At 43.6% G+C, this 22104-nt stretch overlaps 1 protein-coding gene across 3 annotated transcripts in view; it reads left to right on the forward strand.

Moving 5' to 3' along the window:
- The window catches only part of RIPK1 (receptor interacting serine/threonine kinase 1), a 74447-nt gene that overhangs the window by 19598 nt on the left and 32745 nt on the right, over positions 1–22104 (forward strand). For 2 of the 3 annotated variants that reach the window (XM_068236812.1, XM_068236813.1), the window contains 5 exons: positions 5462–5615; positions 7152–7289; positions 10624–10864; positions 15061–15210; positions 16861–16937. In XM_068236812.1, the coding sequence (XP_068092913.1) occupies positions 5462–5615; positions 7152–7289; positions 10624–10864; positions 15061–15210; positions 16861–16937 (760 nt within the window). Of the gene's footprint in view, positions 1–2843; positions 2924–5461; positions 5616–7151; positions 7290–10623; positions 10865–15060; positions 15211–16860; positions 16938–22104 lie in introns of those variants that run through there. The other variant, XM_068236815.1, reaches the window with a different exon arrangement.

The following is a 22104-nucleotide window of genomic DNA, read 5'->3' on the forward strand; positions in this document are numbered from 1 at the left end:
TATCCCTCACCTGTCTCTCTATAAAACTTAACTTTTAATGAAATGCTAAAAGAGATATATGGCTGATGCTGTATAAATGAACTTGAAAGTAATGCAGGACCCGCTTTGGGCTCTATTCATAAAAAAGTTGTTGCGAAAAAACTCCTGGAGGGAAAATACCGCAGCGGTATTTCACACTTTTGGGTGGTCATTCAAAGAAATCTTGAAAGCTGTGATGCAAGAGCGGAGATCTCCCGCTGAAGGCTGGCGGTAAGCTGTCGGAAGGCATGCGGAAACACTTCAGCCGGCAGAGTCCCTCCGTGCGCTGCTCTCTCTGGGAGGTCTGTCCCATTCACTTGTATGTAATCCGCAAAATCAGAGGAAGCGGTATTTCCCGTCCACATACCGCTTCCTCTAAACTTTATGAATGGCCATTTTGTTACTTTTTTCTAGATAAATCTAGAAAAACACTGGAGAAGGCGGAAATTTCTCGCTCTGCTGGGGGATTGTAGATTTTCATGCGGGAACAGCTTTTTTGAATGCCCACTTTGCTAAATGGTCGGGAAAGTCCGCTGTTTTGAGCGGAAAACTTGCGGGAAGGTTTTATGAATAGAGCCCTCTGTCAGCAAATATAGTAGTAGCATCCGCTACTCAGGTCTGTTTGCATTACCAATAAATATAAAATTACACTACCCCCACCAAACAACCCGACATGTTTCACTTCTAAATGAAGCTTTTTCAAGGGAAAAGTGCAAAGACAGTGCTAACAGTGATAAGGTGCAAAGTTACATTCTTAAAATCAAGTACACATTTAGCCTATAGGCCTATAACATAATGACAGCCAAAACCTTTTGGCTGTCATTATGTTATAGGCCTATAGGCTAAATGTGTACTTGATTTTAAGAATGTAACTTTGCACCTTATCACTGTTAGCACTGTCTTTGCACTTTTCCCTTGAAAAAGCTTCATTTAGAAGTGAAACATGTCGGGTTGTTTGGTGGGGGTAGTGTAATTTTATATTTATTGGTAATGCAAACAGACCTGAGTAGCGGATGCTACTACTATATTTGCTGACAAAGCGGGTCCTGCATTACTTTCAAGTTCATTTATACAGCATCAGCCATATATCTCTTTTAGCATTTCATTAAAAGTTAAGTTTTATAGAGAGACAGGTGAGGGATATTCCGTGTTTCATAAACATTAGACTTTCATATATTTTAGATTCAAATACACACAACTGAAGTAGTTCAAGCCTTTTATTGTTTTAATATTGATGACTTTGGCATACAGCTCATGAAAACCCAAATTTCCTATCTCAAAAAATTAGCATATTTCTTCCGACCAATAAAAGAAAAGTGTTTTTAAAACAAAAAAAGTCAACCTTCAAATGAAGATTTCATTTTTCAGCATGACCTGGCACCTGCTCACAGTGCCAAAACCACTAGTAAATGGTTTACTGACCATGGTATTACTGTGCTCAATTGGCCTGCCAACTCTCCTGACCTGAACCCCATAGAGAATCTGTGGGATATTGTGAAGAGAAAGTTGAGAGACGCAAGACCCAACACTCTGGATGGGCTGGTGCACACCGAGCGGCTTTTTGGGCGTTTTCAGATCCGCTTGCGGCTGCGGATCTGCTTGGTCAATGTATCTCAATGGGGTGGTGCACACCAGAGCGGCAGGCGTTTTGCAGAAACGAAAAATGCCTGGGTGAGGCATTTTTTGGATTTCGGATGCGTTTCTGCCCCAATGTTAAGTATAGGAAAAACGCAAACCGCTCTGAAAAACGCCTGTTCAGAGCGGTTTTGCAGGCGTTTTTGTTACAGAAGCTGTTCAGTAACAGCTTTACTGTAACAATATATGAAATCTACTATACTGAAAACCGCAGCAGCAATTCGCAAAACGCCTCATAAAAATAAAAAAAAGCGTTTAAAAATCTGCTAGCGTTTTGCGGATCTGCTAGCGGGTTTTGGTGTGCACCAGCCCGATGAGCTTAAGGCCGCTATCGAAGCATCCTGGGCCTCCATAACACCTGAACAGTGCCACAGGCTGATTGCCTCCATGCCACGCCGCATTGAAGCAGTCATTTCTGCAAAAGGATTCCCGGCCAAGTATTGAGTGCATAACTGAACATAATTATTTGAAGGTTGACTCTTATTGTTTTAAAAACACTTTTCTTTTATTGGTCGGATGAAATATGCTAATTTTTTGAGATAGGAAATTTGGGTTTTCATGAGCTGTATGCCAAAATCATCAATATTAAAAAAATAAAAGGCTTGAACTACTTCAGTTGTGTGTATTTGAATCTAAAATATATGAAAGTCTAATGTTTATCAGTACACTACAGAAAATAATGAACTTTATCACAATATGCTAATTGTTTGAGAAGATCCTGTATATAAGTAGATGAATACTTACTCTGTGTACATCACGTGTATTGCACTGTCTACATTTTTGATTTCAGTGAGTTTTATTTATTAAACAAAGAGAATTCTGTTTCTGTCAATTTCTATTTTAGAAACCTTGTGTCTGAAGCCATGATGTAATTTCCTTTCTTACTCTGTTTCCTCTCCTCTTTCTGATTTAGTATGCACTGCCCGCCCTGCTCCCAGTCTTCAGACACTCCCACACAGCTCTGCAGTAAGAAGTGCATCCTCACAAATCATTGTGTGACTTTGCAGACCTGGTTTATTTGTATGGATCGAATTTCAGCTGAGTCACTCTCTCAGCTTCTCAGCACAAGAAATATTGGCCAATCGGAGAGGAAAAGAAGTGTGGGAGGGGAAAACTGGAGTAAAACAAACTTCAGCCAGTCAGGCTGCATTAGTTATATCCGAGGAGAAAAAGAGAGGAAAGTAAAGAAGAAAATAAAATAAAAAAAAAACAGCATGCACTGCAACTTCTCTTTTGCAGCAGATGTACCAAATAAGAGCCAGGGGACCTGGTAAATGATATTCTATTTAGAAGAAAATTAAGAGGGATTTTTAACTTTTTTGGATTGCCTGGTTAGCATCCGTATTATCTGCTTAACATATAAAAATGAGAGAATTGATTTTTCAATTACCCTGTAATGTATGTATTAGGGTTTTACTATTTGGCCACTGGATTGTCCCTCCTCAAATTTATTCCTCCTGTGTACTGTGAACTAACACAGGAAGTTATGCGTGTAAGCTTCACTTTCACTTTTATCAATGACCACCGGCATCTCATTGAAAGGAGTGCACCATAGAGAATCATTGGATTAGGTATTGAATCGCAATAACAATGGAAATTTGGACCATTTAAGCATTTGTTTTGTCCTTCACACGTTATTAGCCTGCACACGTTTGAAGCACTCTCTCTAGCCTGTTAACAAACTCATTTGTCTGAATGAGTCTGGGAATAAGAGAGATTTGTATTACAGCTTCAAGAACAGGAGAGTTATCTTGTAAATGAAAGGGATGCCTGAGAGAAACAGCTTATCAGTCTTAATGCAACAGAAGGTGTGACTTAAAAGTGTACCTGAGATGATTTAACCTCCTTGCCGGTTTTCCCGAATTGAGCTCGGGGTAGAAAAAAGAAGCTATTAGCGGTGATCCCGAGCTCAGGTCGGGGTAGGCATTGCAGAGCTTTACCTTGATTTGTGGAGTCCCGCGCACGATCCTGCTGCTCAGCGGGACTCCAGCCTCTCTCCCCGGCAGTGTGGGGTCTTTCCCTGGCCGCCGGGATCCCCCAGGTCCCCGCTATTCTTCCGGGGACCCGGCAGCCAAGCAGAGCAGCAGAGCGGTGGTGGCAGCGTGACGTCATCGGGGGCGGGGCTAATATATAGAGAAGTTCGTTTATATGTACATTAGCGCCATCTTGTGGTGAAAGTGCAAACTGCAGCGCTGGAGCCCAGGAAGGTAAATTTTTTATTCTGTTGCACATCTCCCTGGGTTTTAGGGCCCTTTTCCACCTGCAATCGCTAGCGTTCATGCTGAACGCTAGCGATTGCTGAATCGCAAAACCGGCGATTCCCCCGACATTTGCGGCCGCGATTTTGCTATGCTATGCACTGCATAGCAGAATCGCGGCAATTATCGCTCCGTCGCGCGTTCGCGTTCCCGACAAAAGCGAATCGCGGTAGTGGAAATGACCTACCGCGATTCCTATGTTAAAAAGCAAACCGTAGCGATTGTAAAATCGCTAGCGGTTTGCGGTTTTGCGATTCAGCCAGCGCAAACGCGCTGGTGGAAAAGGGCCCTCAAGGTCTGAAAGAGTGAAAAAAAAATGCACCTCTTTTAGACCCTAAAATCTGGAAAGAATCAGAACAGCAAGGAGGTTAAGGACAAATGTGAAGAAAAATAAAAAACGGGATCTACAGTCCTGGCCAAAAGTTTTGCGACTGTAAAAAATATTGGAAATGAGAAAAGTTGGTGCCTAAGTTTTTATAATAGCAATTTGCATATACTCTCGAATGTTATGAAGAGTGTTCAGATGAATTGCATAGTCCTTTTTTGCCATGAAAATTAACTGAATCCCCCAAAAAACCTTTCCACTGCATTTCATTGCTGTCATTCAGGGTACGTTTCCACTTGAGCGGCGCGATTTGCTCGTGGAAACCGCGTCAACGAATCTGCATGCGGTTGCGGATTCGTTGACGTTTCCATGCGAATTTTCACACGGAATCGCCCGCGGTTTTAACGACGCGATTTTAACCATGTCAATGCCGGCGAGCATTGACATGGGTTTTTAGACGAAATCGTACGCGGAAACGCCGGGAAAACCGCAAGACTAAAGAGCTTGCGGTTTTCCTATTTAGTTACATTACCGACGATTCGTGTGCGGGTGTGCGGCGTGCGAATTCTGACGGCTCTGCTGTGCAGATTTTTTCTGCATAGCGAGCCGCACAGAATTCCTGACAAGTGGAAACGGCGCCATCCACTTGTATTGGTTGAGCGAATCTGCATGCAGGAAACGCATGCAGATTCGCTCGAGTGGAAACGTACCCTAAAGGACCTGCAGAGATCATTTCAGTAATCGTCTTGTTAACTCAGGTGAGAATGTTGATGAGCACAAGGCTGGAGATTATTATGTCAGGCTGATTGGGTTAGAATGGCAGACTTGACATATTAAAAGGAGGGTGACTACTTAGCACCCTAGTTTGCACGTGCAAACTAATGGTTAGGGAATCAAGCCCCATATGCGGTGGTACTTTCATAGGTATTTAACGTAAAAACATTACTTTGGTTTATTCATATAAATCTGTTAAACTCAAAATACAAATATGAACTAAACTTTGATCTTATTATTAGACCAAAACCAACCACCAAACTGGTCTACATGCCTGTACATTACAGCTCACATTCTTTTCATTATTTAGTATGCCTGAATGCATCTTGTCATAAGTCAACATAAATCCTGTTACAATTGTAGCAACAGATTGGAGAAGCATTATGATTTAGTTGTCTCAAGTTGTGATATTAACTTTTTTTTTTAACAACAAACCTCCTTGTATTTCTAGATACAAAAACGATCTTCTTCAAGAAGGTAAAATAATGCACAGGCTGAATCATCAGCGGGTTGTAAAGCTGCTCGGCATCCTCTTGGAAGACGGCAACTACTCTTTGGTGATGGAATATATGACCAAAGGAAATTTGCTAAATGTATTAACACAGGTATGACACCAAAACCGCGCATACGCCGCTTTACTTAGTCAGTGTGGGGTAAAAGGAGAAAAAAAAAAAAAGTTAGCATGCTTACAACAGTTAAGGAAAGCTTATGGATGCTCCAAAGGCTTCCGATATGTCCATCACCCGTCTTCTGCTGGCCAGGACCTTATTCGCCGACACGCTCCCCTCCGTGTATGAGTGTGGTCACACTGCGCAGGCACACGGATGGTCTGCATCTGCACAGTAGCATAGTGCTGCTCATGCACGGAGAAGAAAGCCGTACACAAGCAGCTCTAGTGCACTGAGGGGAGCGTGGCCACAAGCAATACTCGTCATTAAAGTTGAATATTGTGAAGAGCGTCCCAGCTCTGGAGCAGAGGGGCACAGTGAGAATGGAGAAGACTCTGGACCATGCAGAGGCTCCCCCCTACTGAGGTAACTATCTAACTATTTTTCATCCTGATTACAGGGTGCTTTAAATAGGTGATAAGGTTTTGATTTGCTGATTTTTAAAAACCTTTAAATAATCAGCTCCTATTTGTTAGTGTTTTAGGCTTTTATATCTTGTCAAACACAGAAGCATGGCATATTGATGGTCTGTGATAGCAATGCTAAAAAAAAAGTGTCAGTGTGTCATTTTTTTCTTTTAAAGAGACACTGAAGCGAGAATAATTCTCGCTTCAGAGCTCATAGTTCGGGGGTCCCTTCACCCCCAACCCCCCCCCCCCCCCCCCCTGCAAAATCAACTACCAAATTGGTCGTAGATTTTGCTGCTCCTAGAGGCAGGGCTAACGGCTGCAACCCTGCCTTTAGTCGCGTCAATCAGCGGCGCATTGCCGCCTCTCCCCCGCCCCTCTCAGCGAACGAAGACTGAGAGGGGCGGGGGAGAGGCGGAGATACGCGCTGACAGACGCCCGCTCGACTCCCTGGCCTCCTGTCTAAAATCTTTGGAAGATGCTGTACACAAAGATGCCCGTACACACTCAAAAGATCATTATCTGCAAAAGATCTGTTCCTGCAAAAGATCCATTCCTGCAAAATGCATTCATAGTCTATGAGATCTGCAGATCATCATACACACCTTGTTTAACAGACTTCATCTGCATATCTGGCAATCATCTGCAGATCTGAAAATCCATCCTGGTGGATCTGATCTGCAGATGATTGTCTGTTAAACAAGGTGTGTACGAGGCTCTGCAGATATCATAGACTATGAATGCATTTTGCAGGAATGGATCTTTTGCAGGAACAGATCTTTTGCAGATAATGATCTTTTGAGTGTGTACGGGCATCTTTGTGTGCAGCATCTTGCAAAGATTTTTATCTGATGGGGAGTGCAGCTCCATAGAATAGACTGTGTAGAGTATGGCTCTCATACTACATGGAAGGGGGTAAAATTGGTCTGTGATCTTGCCTTTTCCAAAGACTTTTATCTCAAGTGTGTATGAAGCATTATAGTTGTTGCTAGATTTAATCTTCTGACTATAATGTGCCTCTTAATACTTCTCTTAATACTTGTTCATTTTCTTCATGCGAGTCTAGACAAACGTACCGCTTTCTGTGAAAGCTCGTTTTATCCTGGAAATTATTGAAGGAATGGCCTATTTGCATAGTCAGAAAGTCATCCACAAGGACCTAAAGCCAACAAACATTTTGGCAGATGATGAGTTTCATGTGAAGGTAAACCAGTACCGTATATTGTTTCTTCTTTATGTTAAAGTACACTGTAATAAATACACTTCAGTTTTTGCAAATGCAGAATGGGTACATTGCAACTAGCTCTTTCATTGCCTTGTTTCAGGGTATATCTGGCTTTTTTTTCCTCAAGCATGTAGCATTTAAACCAGACAATCAACATCCTAGCTTATATAAAGTAGATAACTGCTCTACAGACCATTAGATGAATGATTGTTTAAGCCTCTATAGTCTCTTCCCCCTTTCACTATAGCTTTGATCAGAAACTATGCATGTATAAAAAATGTATCAGTGACTAAACATGCAGTGATTTGATATGGGCTTCTACGTACACATAAACAAGCTCTGCAACTGAGTGCTAAACCTACACAGATCTAGGAAAACATCTGTGCCTTGAATGGACTTTTAAGCCGTACTTGACGACTGTCAGGGACGGATCTAGGGGGGGGGCAAGCGGGTATCTTGCCCCAGGCGCAGTTTGTTGAATTCTTAAAAAGGCGGCAAAATGAATGGCAGTTTAGGCGCCAAAACCTGACCTTTAGGCGCCAAAACCTGACCTTGCCCCAGGCGCAACTTGATCTTGATCCGTCCCTGACTACTGTGCCTTAAAGAGAGTCTGAAGCCAATAAAATTACCTCTTTTTACTCCCCAGTCCTCTTCAGCATTAACATCAAATATGAATCACTGCATCCTTGCGGCAGAACGTTGTATTTATCCCCCCTGAAATCCCCGGGACAAAATCCTCTGTTACTTCCTGTAAAAGGCAGAGCTGAGCACAGTAGCTCTGCCTCCAGTGCAGTCAATCTCCCCTTCTCCCCACCCCTCTCAGTCTTTTTTCTCTGAGAGTGGTGGGTAGAGGCAAAGATCGGTGGAGACTGACTTCACTGGAGGCAGAGCTACTGCGCTCAGCTCTGGCTCCCCCAGGCAGAAAAATCTGCGACTTGGAAAGTCGTAGAATTTTTGCCCCGGGATTTGGGGGGTGAAATACATTGTTCTCCCACGGGGATGCAGCAAATCATCTTTGATCTTAATGCTGAAGAGGACTGGAGAGACAAAAGAGGTAATTTTATTGGCTTTAGACTCTCTTTAACCACTTGAGGATCCACGCTTTATCCCCCCTTAAAGAGAACCCGAGGTGGGTTTGAAGAATATTATCTGCATACAGAGGCTGGATCTGCCTATACAGCCCAGCCTCTGTTGCTATCCCAAACCCCCCTAAGGTCCCCCTGCACTCTGCAATCCCTCATAAATCACAGCCATGCTGCTGACAAACAGCTTGTCAGAGCTGGCTGTGTTTATCTCTATAGTGTCAGTCTGCTGCTCTCCCGCCTCCTGCAGAACTCCAGTCCCCGCCTGCATCCCTTTCCTCCCTGCTGATTGGAGGGAAGGGACGGGGGCAGGGCCCGGAGCTATGCAGGAGGCGGGGGAGCAGCTGAGACTGACACTACAGATGTAAACACAGCCTCACAGCATGGATGTGATTTATGAGGGATTGCAGAGTGCAGGGGGACCTTAGTGGGGTTTGGGATAGCAACAGAGGCTGGGCTGTATAGGCACATCCAGCCTCTGTATGCAGATAACATTCTTTAAACACACCTCGGGTTCTCTTTAAGGACCAGCGCTGTATTCTGTGATCTGTGCTGGGTGGGCTCTGCAGCCCCCAGCACAGATCAGGTAGCAGGCAGAGCGACCAGATCGCCCCCCCCCCTTTTTTCCCCCCTATGGGGATGATGTGCAGGGGGTGTCTGATCGCTCCTGCCTGCCTGAGTTTTGGGGGGGGGGCACCTCAAAGCCCCCCTCTGCGGCGACATTCCCCCCTCCCTCTCCTACCTCCCTTCCCCCCGGAGATCAGAGGCTGCACAGGAACGGATCTGTCCTGTGCAGCCTCTAACAGGCTCCTGCCTGTCATGTGACAGCGATCCCCGGCCGCTGATTGGCCGGAGATCGCTGATCTGGTACAACGCTGCTACTGTTAGCAGCGTTGTACGAATGTAAACAAAGCGGATTATTTCCGCTTGTGTTTACATTTAGCCTGCGAGCCGCGATCGTCGGCCCGCAGGCTATTCACGAAGCCCCCCGTCGTGAATTGACAGGAAGCAGCCGCTCGCGCGAGTGGCTGCTTCCTGATTAATTAGCCTGCAGCCGGTCCTGCAGCTGCCACTTTGCCGACGCGCGTTATGAGTGCGCGGTCGGCAAGTGGTTAAAAACATGAACTGGGAATAATACAAATCTTAGAAAATGCCATTTGCTTGGCTGTCATAGTTAGTGTTGGTGTTCGAATTTGGTAAAGTGAATTTGAACACTTGAATACTCCCGATTGCAGCTGTTCAGCACCTGAACAAGTGGACAGGATCAGTAGAAGTTCACTGCCTTGTGTGTCATGTTGAGCTTCACGTGACCCCAATAGTTTCTCCTTCCAGTTTGGAAGGAGGAAGTATCGGAAAGTCATGAAGCACAACATGACACACAAGGCAGCAAACTCCTCCTGACCTTGTCCGCTCATTCAGGTGCACTGCTGAACAGCTGCAATCGGGATTATTTGGGTGTTCAAATTTTCTGTACCCAGTTTGAACACCAACACTGGTCACAGCAATCTTTTGTATTGATTAGTCTCTTATCTGTATGCATGGAAGTAGCATGAAACCAATTAACTAAAACTGGAGTCAAAGGGATCTCTAATTCTCCATACTCGCGTTGAGCCAGTGATTCAGATGGCATAAAGGGAGAGAATATGGACAAAGCCAGGTATGTGGAAGTTTTAAAAGCCAGCAGTGGCTTCTTCCACTCTCATCCCAGTTCAGGTTTTTATTAACCTCTCTGGCGGTATGATTATATCTGGATTTTGGAGTCTAAAAGCAGTGCCATTTTTTTGCATGCTTTTAGACTCTAAAACTGGGGGGAAAAAATCTTACTGCAAAGAGATCTGCGGCAGCCCTGCACTTACCTCCGTGGGATCCAGCTCCACAATTCTCCCTCTGTCCTCCGAGTGGCGCTCTTACCCTATAGTGAGATTGCCGGCTGTCGTCATGATGACAAATCGTAATCTCACCAGGGGGATCCAGAACCTCAGAGGACTGAAAAACGGCTGCCATCATCTGTGTCCTGGGGGAGGTGAGTTGAAACGCCTGCTGCGCTTCAGGTTTTGCACAAACCTCCCTCTGGCTACTCCGAGTCAGGCTCGGGATTACCACTCCTGGCTTATTTTTTCCACCCCAAGCCTGACTCAGGGTTACCACCAGTTAGGTTAAAGCACCAAGATTTGTATTTTTACAAGATTTTAGTAGTTATGTCTGACCTGGGATTAACCATGTCTCCACAGATTGCAGATCTTGGCGTTGCAGCCTTTCAGAAATGGAGTACTTTAACCAAGGAAGAAACTAGTCGAAAAAGGAGTCGCAGTAGAAAAAGCGATACGGCCAAGCCTGTCAGTGCCTGCACATTGAGTTATTTGGCACCTGAACACCTCCGGGAAATAAACACCAGAGCTACTGTGAAATCCGATGTTTACAGCTTTGGAATAGTTATTTGGGTGATTCTTAGCGACAAGGAGCCCTATGAAAGTAAGGCACACTTTTGTTCTGCCATGTGTTTTTTAATCAGTTGTCCTCTATCTATTCTCTGAAGTACAGTATGTTTTAGGTAATTGTGTAGTACCCTATGAGGAAGAGACACAGGTGGTTTTCTCAAGGAATGCACTTTGCTGCAGAGAGCACAGTGGAATTGAGTCACCTGCAAATGCCAGTAAGACAGAGAGAAGACGAGGGTGCATAGATGTGCTGCTCCTTCATCTGTAATGAGATCCAGGGCACTTAACATAAGTTATGAGGACACATATTTATGCTGCAAAGGAAGAAGACCTACCAGTTGTGCTGCTTATCATCATGTTGGGTTTGTTCCGTACTTCTGTAATTGCACTTTCTGCAGCCAAGTTCAGTGGACACCTCTTTCAAAACCCCATAACTTTGCAAGTGGGTATCATACCGACTCGGGACCCGGTACAACAGAAAGCCTGGACTTTCAGCTTTTCAAAAATGGCCAGATCTTCCTGGGGGAGAAAACAGAACGTTAACAAAAACTGCCAAACTTTCCAGACGGGATAATACATAAGTACCCGTGTTTTTTACATAGCAGTGCATTGTGATAAAGATTGCAGTTAAAACGCGTATAGTGGGAACTGTGCCATAGGAAAACCTGGGCATTACTTTGAAAATCAGTTTTTTCTTTCATTTATAACTAAGTGCAACTGATTAAGTGTAAAAGGGCCTGAGTCTTTTATAACTACAGTTACTTAGTGTTTTTATGTTTTGCGGTTTCTGGTCATGAGACTGGATCGTTTAACCACTTAAGGACCAGGGGTGTTTTGCAGGATCTGTGCTGCGTGGGCTCTCCAGCCTGCAGCACAGATCAGGATTTAGCCAGGGCGATCAGACTTTTCCCCACTAGGGGGATGTCCTACTGGGGGGGTCTGATCGCCGCCGGCTTGCTGCGCTTTGCGGGGGGGCTCTTCAAAGCCACCCTCCGCAGCGTTTTCGGCGCTCCCTGCCTTCCCATCCCTCCCTCTCACTCCATGGGCTGCGCAGGACGGATATCCGTCCTGCGCATTGAAGGATAGGCTTCAGCCTATCATATGCCGGCGATCCCCGGCCAATCAGAGGCCAGGGATCACCGATCTGCCTTACGGCGCTGCACCGTATGATGTAAACAGCTGGGATTTCTTCCCCGCGAGTGTACATTTTGCCGGCGAGCCGCGATCGGCGGCTCTCCGGCTGTTCACGGAGACACCCTCCGTTAACTGACATGGAAAGGCCACTCAATCGAGCGGCAGTTTCCATGGGAAACCACTTAAGACCTGCCAAACATATTTAACCACTTTACCCCCGCGCGTACGGATTTCTCCGCCCCTTTTTCCATCCTTTCACCCCCAGGGACGGAGAAATCCGTACTCTGCGCACTCCCGCCGCTGTCCGCGCTCCCGCTCATAAACACGCCGCCCGCCGCTAGTAAACACGCCGCCGCCCGCTCGCCCAGAGATCAACGAACGGGAAAATCCATTCCCGTTCGTTGATCTAAGCCCCGCAATGATCTGCTGCCGCTCGGCTGAGCAGCGCGATCATTGTGAAAAAATAACAAAGTCCCAGCCTCTTTCTACTTCCTGCAAGCGTCGGGAAGGACGCTTGCAGGTCGCATGAAACAAATTGGTAATGTTGCCATCTTGTGGCCAAATAGTAAAACTACACCCTAACCATTTTTTACACACAAATAAACTTGTTTTACACAAAAAATTAACTCCTTACCTCCCACACTCCCCAATTTTTTTTTTGTAATTAAAAAAAAAATAAAAATTTTTTTACAATTTTAAAAAAATACATAAATAGTTACCTTAGGGACTGAACTTTTTAAATATTTATGTCAAGAGGGTATAACACTGTTACTTTATAAACTATGGGCTTGTAATTAGGGATGGACGCAAAACTGAAAAAAATGCACCTTTATTTCCAACTAAAATATTGGCGGCAAACATTGTGATAGGGACATAATTTAAACGGTTTTATAACCGGGATAAATAGGCATATACATTTAATGGGTTTTAATTACAGTAGCATGCATTATTTAAAGACTATAAAGGCCGAAAACTGAAAAATAATTTTTTTTCCCACATTTTTTCCTATTTTCCCATTAAAACACATTTAGAATAAAATTATTCTTGGCATAATGTCCCACCTAAAGAAAGCCTAATTGGTGGCGAAAAAAAACAAGATATAGTTCATTTCATTGCGATAAGTAATGATAAAATTATAGACGAATGAATGGAAGGAGCGCTGAAAGGTGAAAATTGCTCTGGTGGTCAGGGGGTAAAACCCCTCAGTTGGGAAGTGGTTAAAAAAACCAAACGCACAAAAACACATATTAGATGATGGCAGTTGCACAACTGCCAGTTCACACACCTTTCAGCTAACCTTGCTTTCAGCTGATATGGTTAGGAAATGGTTGCCAAGCTTTGCAATCAAATGGCAGATTTTTTTTTTATTTTTTTTTTGAGAAATGCAGACCAGTCTTGAAAGATCATTGAATCCTGGCCTAGATCCTTTGGACTGCCTGAACCAATATCTGTTCTGCCCCCACCAGTTTAGAGAGTGCATGTATGGGGCATGCTGAGGGAGATTGGTGTAGGTACCACATCTATGTTCTACCTGCCTAGTTTCCAGTTTTCATCTAGCTACTGCCTGCCACCATGTCCTTTCCATGCTGCAGTATCCTACACTGTGCTCTGCTGTTAGTCAGCCTCATAGTGCATCATAACCCAGGAAGAGCTGAATGAAGGAGGAGTGGAGGGAACTGTAGCAAGCCAAGAATATGGCAAAGACTGGAGACCGGATAACTGAAACAAGTAAAAGTTGCCCCTACCAATCCCTCTAGGCATCCCAGGATATGCACTCTGGAAAGACCCAAATATTATCTGAAATGTAATATATAACATTTTGATGTAAAAAAATATGGATTTATTTTTAAGTTAGTACAGAATCTAAATTTCTTTGTTGCAGTGTTGAACCAACAAACTGATATTTGTAAAATGTTTTCACCTGTAGGACCTATAGTGCATGGGCAGTTAAGGAGTGCAATGGCCTCACTGAGTCTGCTCACTTAGGTTGGGACATGCATGTATATGTTTACTATGGTCATGCATGTATATGTTTACTATGTGTCTGTACCTCAGTCAATGTCTGCCATATTGCCATACTCTAGGGTCAGTTTACATAAAGCCTGGTACACACATCCAATTTTGATTGGCCAGTTTGACCACTTCCATGTAGTAGGATAGCTTACCTGCATAATCTTCTAACTGCATTCAAAATCTGTTGGCCTTCATACTACATGGAGGTGGCAAAATTGGCCAGTCCTTGACCAATCAAAACTAGATGTGTGTGCCAGGCTTTAGCAAAAGTCAATTATCCCACTAGTAGGCATGGGAGGAACGCTCGGTGCCCAGCCACACAGACAAGTGGAGAACATACACATTTATTTCAGACAGTGTCCGGGCCAGGAAACTCACTTGGGACTCTAATGCTGCAGAGGCTAATACTTACAAATAAGAGAAAATCTATATGTATACCTGGACTTGAAGTCTGAATCGATCATACCATCAGGCAGTACCAGGATCAGAGCAGCAGACCTCCAAATCACTATCACTGCTCAGAGCCCAGTTCATTTTTTCCTCAAACTTCCAGATCCATGTTTGTGTTTAGTTTTGACCAATCATCCTGTTTGTCCGTAGATCTGATCAAATATTCCCAAACAGACATTGTTCCTGTGGATTATACAAGGAAGAGAAGATGCTTGTTTTAGTCCTCTACTGTCAGGACTGGGGATGTACAGTATGTTGGTCTCTTCTCAGCAAAAAACTGTCACTTTGGTTTCTTTCATTTAAATAACTGTGATAAAGGTACCCTGTCCTTACAGTTGTCCCAACCTGCATTCTGCTTCGGAGTCACTGATTGGCAGATTTGACACCGTTTTTTATAGTGAAACAATGTCTTCCTTTTTCATTACAAATTTTTAACTCAAATATATTATGTCAGTAACTCTGCAGTACACAGTCATAAGAGATAAATTCAACATACTACATAAAGCATGTGTTGCTTTTATAAAATTGTTTTTATTTAGATGCTATCAATGACACAAAGCTAAGGAGCACAGTGTACATACACAAGGGATGAAAACAATGCACTGTGGGTAACTTTATTTATTTATTACTTAGATGTTCTCACTGACAGTCAGTTGTCGCTTGGTGTGAGGGATGGTCAAAGGCCAGACATGACTGATGATCTTCAAAACAGCTTTAAGGAGGCATCTGATCTTATGCAGCAATGCTGGAAGGATGAGCCAGGCGAAAGGCCCTCTTTTGAAGGTAGAAGTTACAGTACAGAGATTTAACCTTTTATGACCAAGAACCTATACGGTCAGATTAAAGAGACAGCAACATAGATACATGCCTGGGGAGATCAGGAGGAAGGGGGCCTATTTACTTTTCTTTAATTATGAGTGTATGCATGCATTGTAGTATGAATTATTTATTACAGCAGAGTCCCCCTTGGTGTTTGTGTATGCCACCCTGGAACGCCAGCAATAGCTGAAAGCCAAATTACATCTTTCCCCCTCTATCCATGGCGGCCTGGAGGGGGAATAGTAATTAACGCCGCAGGGACTTGTGCAGGAGCAGGTTAAGCCATTTACCTGCCCAAATCTCCTGGCGGTAGATTGATAGGTATGCACAGCCGCAGTCTCTTGCCCCATCACTATTTAATTCACATCTAGTAACAGCACAGCAAAGGCTTCTTAAACTGTTTTATAAATGGGCTGATCTGTGAAATGCTGTCAGGCTGCCATGTGATGCGAACTGCAAATTGGTGTACATTTTGCCCCATAAATACTTGGGTGTTATACTGTCTACTAAATTTGACTGCCTGCTATTTAAATTAACTCTCCTTTTGAAATGTACATATCGTTGTGAATCTGAGAGTCTTAGCTTTGATTTGCACTATGCGTCCATGCCATGCTCCATTTCTGAGTTAGGCCTGGAACCCACTACAAATCGCGATCGCTAGCGTTTTTATTCAGAGTTTTGTAAGCGATTTCATGAGCGTTTTCCAGCGCTTTTGGGAGAGATTTTAAAAAGTGTAAGCTTTTTGCCAGCGATTGTGTAGCAATTTTAATTCTGATTGGTCCTTTCAATGTATGAGAATTTTATTACAGCTTGCAATCGCACTCAAATCACTATGTGTAGCGATTCATGAGTGATTTGCCAGCGCTTCAATACATTACATTGAAGCGCAAACGCTTCAAAAATGCTGCATGTCCTGCGATTGCGATTTTGCTAATCGCTACTTTGGAATTTGTTACATTATCTACATTGGCAGAGCGTTTAGGGAAAGCGCTAGCGTTTTAAAGTGCTCCCTAAATGCTCAAAAAATCGCTCTAGTGGGTTCCAGCCCTTAGGACGTATTGAACGAGAGGTGTCCAATACTTTTAATGTGATGTCCCCCACTTTACTGGAATCCTTGTCCCCTTTCCCACTTGACTTACTCGCTGGGCAGCGGGCTGGGCCTTTCTTTAATCTGACAAATTTTTATTTTAGCTCTATGTCTAGTTTGATAGTGGATTGCACACCAGGGCTGGAAACTCTGGTGGCCAGGTTAGTGCTGCTGGCAGCCAGGTGCAGTGGACACGCCTTATTCCACATCCTGCAACTCAGGAAAGGTGCATCAGGAGTACATATAGTTTAAACAGGAGGCAGTCAATGTTTGTAGACAGTAAAATGTGCAAGTACCAAAAGATGTTTAGCTTGGCTGTGCTCTTTTTTGTCTATTATTATTATTATTATTAGTATTAATATGTTGTATCATGGCTGCTTGGAACTACTGTCATGTTGGCCGATTCTCTTTATGCATCTAAAAGAGGCTAGCATCACTGCTGCCATAGTTCAGATGAGGATGATGGAAGACCTTGATCAGCCCATTACATCTCACTTATTGCCTTGCATTTTTACTCTTCTTTCCAGAATGTGAAAAGATAATGAAACCCGTATACACTGAAAAATATGAGGGGTCCATTGAACAGGACTTGTCTGAGCTGATCGTAAGTAATGTGCAACTGCCACGGTCTAATCAGGAAGCGCTTTACAAGACTATGCTGCAAACATGTCTGCACAAATACTGGAACATTGCCATAAAACAAAAGGCTTATCTCAAGCTACCTCTGCTGGTGACGACATTAGGGCTAGTACACACAAGGAATTTTGATTGGCCAATGATTGGTCAATTTTACCACCTCCATGTAGTATGAGGACCAAACAGATTTTCAATTCTATGCAGATTATATAGGTAAATGGTCATACTACATGGAGGTGGTAAAATTGACCAATGATTGGCCTATCAAAATTGCTAGTGTGTACTAGGCTTAAGTCATCACTCAATAGACGGGAAAGGGGATGATTTCCTGGATTAATATTCAAAGGAATTTTTAGTCTGTTAAAAACAACTCCACTTACATGAAAACATTAATGTTTGCTAATTAATTCCATATGAATTATAGTTTTGTCAGCAGCTGGAACACAGAGTGTTGCATCACAAATAGGTCTTCCAAGTCTTAGATCTGTTCTGAAACCTTGTACAAAGATTCAGGGATACCAGCCCATTGTTGTAATGGCAAGATCAGGTGACCCAGGGCCCATAGAATCTATTCCAACACACACTTTCAGGACATACAGTCAGGTCCATAAATATTGGGACATCGACGCAATTCTAACATTTTTGGCTATATGCACAACCACAATAGATTTGAAATGAAATAAACACGATGTTCTTTAACTGCAGCCGGTCAGCTTTAATTTTAGGGTATTTACATCCAAATCAGGTGAAAGGTGTAGGAATTACAACAGTTTGCTTATGTGCCTCCTATTGTTAAGGGACTAAAAGTAATGGGACAGAATAATAATCATAAATCAAACTTTCACTTTTTAATACTTGTTTGCAAATCCTATGCAGTCAATTTACAGCCTGAAGTCTGGAACGCATAGACATCACCAGATGCTGGGTTTCATCCCTGGTGATGCTCTGTCAGGCCTCTACTGCAACTGTCTTCAGTTCCTGCTTGTTCTTTGGGCATTTTTCCTTCAGTTTTGTCTTCAGCAAGTAAAATGATTGCTCAATTGGATTCAGGTCAGGTGATTGACTTGGACATTGCATTACATTCCACTCCTTTCCCTTCAAAAACTCTTTGGTTGCTTTTGCAGTATGCTTTTGCGAAGCACCTTCCAATGAGTTCTGAAGCATTTGGCTGAATATGAGCACATAATATTGCCCTAAACACTTCTGAATTCATCCTGCTGCTTTTGTCAACAGTCACATCATCAATAAATACAAGAGAACCAGTACCATTGGCAGCCATACATGCCCATGCCATGACACTACCACTACCATGCTTCACTGATGAGGTGGTATGCTTAGGATCATGAGCAGTTCCTTTCCTTCTCCATACTCTTCTCTTCCCATCACTGTGGTACAAATTGATCTTCTTCTCATCTGTCCATAGGATGTTGTTCCAGAACTGTGAAGACTTTTTAGATGTCGTTTGGCAAACTAATTTGGCCTAAGGCTCACCAGTGGTTTAAATCTTGTAAACCCTCTGTATTTACTCTGGTGAAATCTTCTCTTGATTGTTGAGAAAAGCAGCAGGATGTATTCAGAAGTGTTATGGGTAATATTATTTGCTCATATTCAGCCAAATGCTTCAGAACTTAGGGGACGGGACTTCACAGTGCAAATGGACAGATGACCCAAAGCATACTGCAAAAGCATCCAGAGAGTTTCTGAAGGGAAATGTTATGCAATGGCCAAGTCAATTAACTGACTTGAATCCGATTGAGCATGCATTTCACTTGCTCACTCGCTGAAGACAAAACTGAAGGGAAAATGCCCCAGGAACAAGCAGGAACTGAAGACAGTTGCAGTAGAGGCCTGGCAGAACATCACCAGGGATGAAACCCAGCATCTGGTGATGTCTATGCGTTACAGACTTCAGGCTGTAATTGACTGTAAAGCAGTGTTCCACAACCCTGTCCTCAAGGCCCACCAACAATGCATGTTTTGTGGAAATCCACAGAGGTAGTTAATCAGCTCTGCTGAGACACTAATTACTTCACCTGTGCATGTTTGTGGTTTTCTGCAAAACATGTACTGTTCGTGGGCCTTGAGGATAGGATTGGGGAACTGTGCTGTAAATGATTTGCAACCAAGTATTAAAAAGTGAATGTTTGATTTATTATTCTGTCCCACTACTTTTGGTCCCTTAAAGAAAATCTGTAATGAAAATACCTCCCCTGGGGGTACTCACCTCGGGTGGGGGAAGCCTCCAGATCCTATTGAGGCTTCCCCCATCCTCCTCGGTCCCACGGTGGCAGCGAAAATCCTCCCGGAGCGGCGGCGATGTAAATATTTACCACTTGGCTCCAGCGCAGGCGCAGTATCCGCTCTCTGCACGGAGATAGGCGAAAATAGCCAATCTCCGTTGGGCCACTCTACTGCGCAGGCGCAAGTCTCCTGCGTCTGCGCAGTAGAGCGGACCCGACGGAGATCGACTATTTTCGCCTATCTCCGTGGGAAGAGCCGCAACAGCGCCCCCGCTGGAGCCAGAAAAGGTAAATATTGCACAGCCCGACAATTGTCGCCTGTGCGTTCCGTGGGCTGCAGCGAGACCGCCATGGGACACAGGAGGATGGGGGAAGCCTCAATAGGGTCCAGAGGCTTTCCCCTACTAAGATGAGTACCCCCAGGGGAACTTTTTTCAGTACATGTTTTCTTTAACAAGTGGGAGGCACAAATACAAATTGTTGTAATTCCTACACCATTCACCTGATTTGGATGTAAATACCCTCAAATTAAAGCAGACATTCTGCAGTTAAAGCACATAGGGCTCTATTCACAATCACACATGCTGTAAGGGTGCGTTTCCACTAGTGCGGTGGGGAATCGCAGCAGATTCTCTGCGAACGAATTCGCATGCAGGAGCGAAATCGCATGCAGTTGTATGCAAATTTTACTGCAAATTCGCATACGATTTCGCATGGATGATGCTGTGTGCGAATTTAACCATGTCCGTGCCTGTGTGCTTTTTCATTTATTCCATGCGAAATCGTATACGAATTCGCATGAAAATTCGCATAAAAAACTGCCATGCGAATTCCCTATTAAATACATTGTTTGCGAATCGCATGCGGTGTTTGCAGTGTCCGAATTCGGATGCCTCTGCTGTGCAGATTTTTCCTGCACAAGAAAACGCTCCGTTTTCCTGACAAGTGGACACAGGCTCATTAACTTTTAAGTGGTTATGCAAATTTGCATGCGGGGAACGCATGCAAATTCGCGTTAGTGGAAACGTACCCTAAGAGGTTTTTTACTGCTATATTACCGCCAGTGATAATTTTCGCACTTTTCCACATTCACTAAAAATGTTCCGCATGTTTCCCGCATTCGGGAACAATGCGTAAAAAAATTTGGGAAACATGCGTAATTACATAGTAAACATGCTGAAACCATGCGTAAAAAAACTTGTCCCCCCCAGAAAAAGTCCAGCAAACACAGCACTCAAGGCTCCAGACTTCATTTAAGTCGATGGAAAGCGAAATATTTCACCAAGTACCAGTAGGTGATAAAAAATCGGTAGTTAAGTCAGAAATAAGGTGCCTCTTTTTTTTGTGAATTTTGACTTATTTATTTTTTGTGGGAATTACCGACTTTCGCAGATTTTTACAGCATTTTGTACGCATGCGGGTAAACAATGCGTACAATTTTATGCCGTAAATAATCATGCGTAAAAAATGTTCAATGTCAAGATGGTCTTTTTTCAGTCGGGAATTTACCGCAAGCGCATTTCCGCATGCAGAAAATGATTGTGAATAGAGCCCAATGTGTTTGTTTTGTTTCAAATCCATTGTGGTCGTGTATAGAGCCAAAAATGTTAGAATTGTGTCGATATCCCAATATTTTTGGACCTGATTGTACTTCCCTAATTATGCCTTTGACGGCTGGAAAAAAGAGTCGGGATGTCCTTCACTTGTTTGCTGATTATATCAGTTTATCCATGAATAATGGATAAACCACTTGAAGTACATTTACACCCATTCCATTAGTCTAAACAGGCCTCCCAGGAGAAGCAGTCCTTAATGGCACCTTTGGTTTTCACCACTGACAGCTGGCTATAGTTCAGCTATATCAACTTTAATGCCAGTGCTTGGCTTTTATTTAGCCAAAGCAGTTACATTTTGGGTTCTGACTTTCTTTGGCCATGGAAAGCCCAAGTGCCTTCATAAGAACTGTTTGTTTTCCATTTATAGTGGTATACCCATACTTCATCAACATTAACAAGTTGCTCCGAAATAGCTACCCAGGACACATTTTACTCATTAGGCCTATCCCAACAGTTAGAACAGGTAGCAAAAGATGCATGCTTATCTGTTTGGCTAATTAGGATAAATGTGCTAAAATGTGTACTATTTACTACAGGTGACCTATTTTAACAGGTGGGTGTAATCCATCAAAACAGGTGAGTAATCCTTGTATCAGTGTTCCAGTATGTGGAGCAGGACAACTTAGCATGTCATGGGAGGCCTATATTGTGTGCTACAATAAATGTAAAACAAATTTGAGATGGCAGGTGCCCAAATTACCATTTATAACTGCTAATAGGGGCATTGCCGGCTATGGAGACACTGTTTTTAACAGGGCTCCTATGGCATCCTTTTTACCTGCTTCACTTGAATGAAGGCTTAAAGGGAACCTGAATTGTAACGTATTTGGAGGCTGCCATATTTATTAGTTTTTTACATAATACCAGTTGCCTGGCTGTTTGGCTGCAGTAGTGTCTGAATCACACCAGAAACAAGCATGCAGCTAATTTTGTCAGATCTGCCAATAATTTCAGAAACATCTGATCTGCTGCATGCTTGTTCAGGGTCTATGGTTAAAAGTATTAGAGACAAAGGGTTAGCAGGATAGCCAGGCAACTGGTATTGCTTAAAAGAAAATAAATATGGCAGCTCTCATATACCTCGCTTCAGGTCCCCTTTAACCACTTGCCGACCGCCCACAGCCCATGGGCGGCGGCAAAGTGGACGCCTAAAGGACCGCAATACGCCTTCAGGCGGCGCGTCCTTTAGGCATGCCGGGGGAGCGATCGCGTCATTGATGACGCGCGCTTCCCCCGGCAACTGGCTCCGCCCACCCGCCGTAACATCCCGCCGGCCATA

The sequence above is a fragment of the Hyperolius riggenbachi genome, chromosome 5 (genome assembly GCF_040937935.1).
Source record: "Hyperolius riggenbachi isolate aHypRig1 chromosome 5, aHypRig1.pri, whole genome shotgun sequence".
Classification (NCBI taxonomy): Eukaryota; Metazoa; Chordata; class Amphibia; order Anura; family Hyperoliidae; genus Hyperolius; species Hyperolius riggenbachi.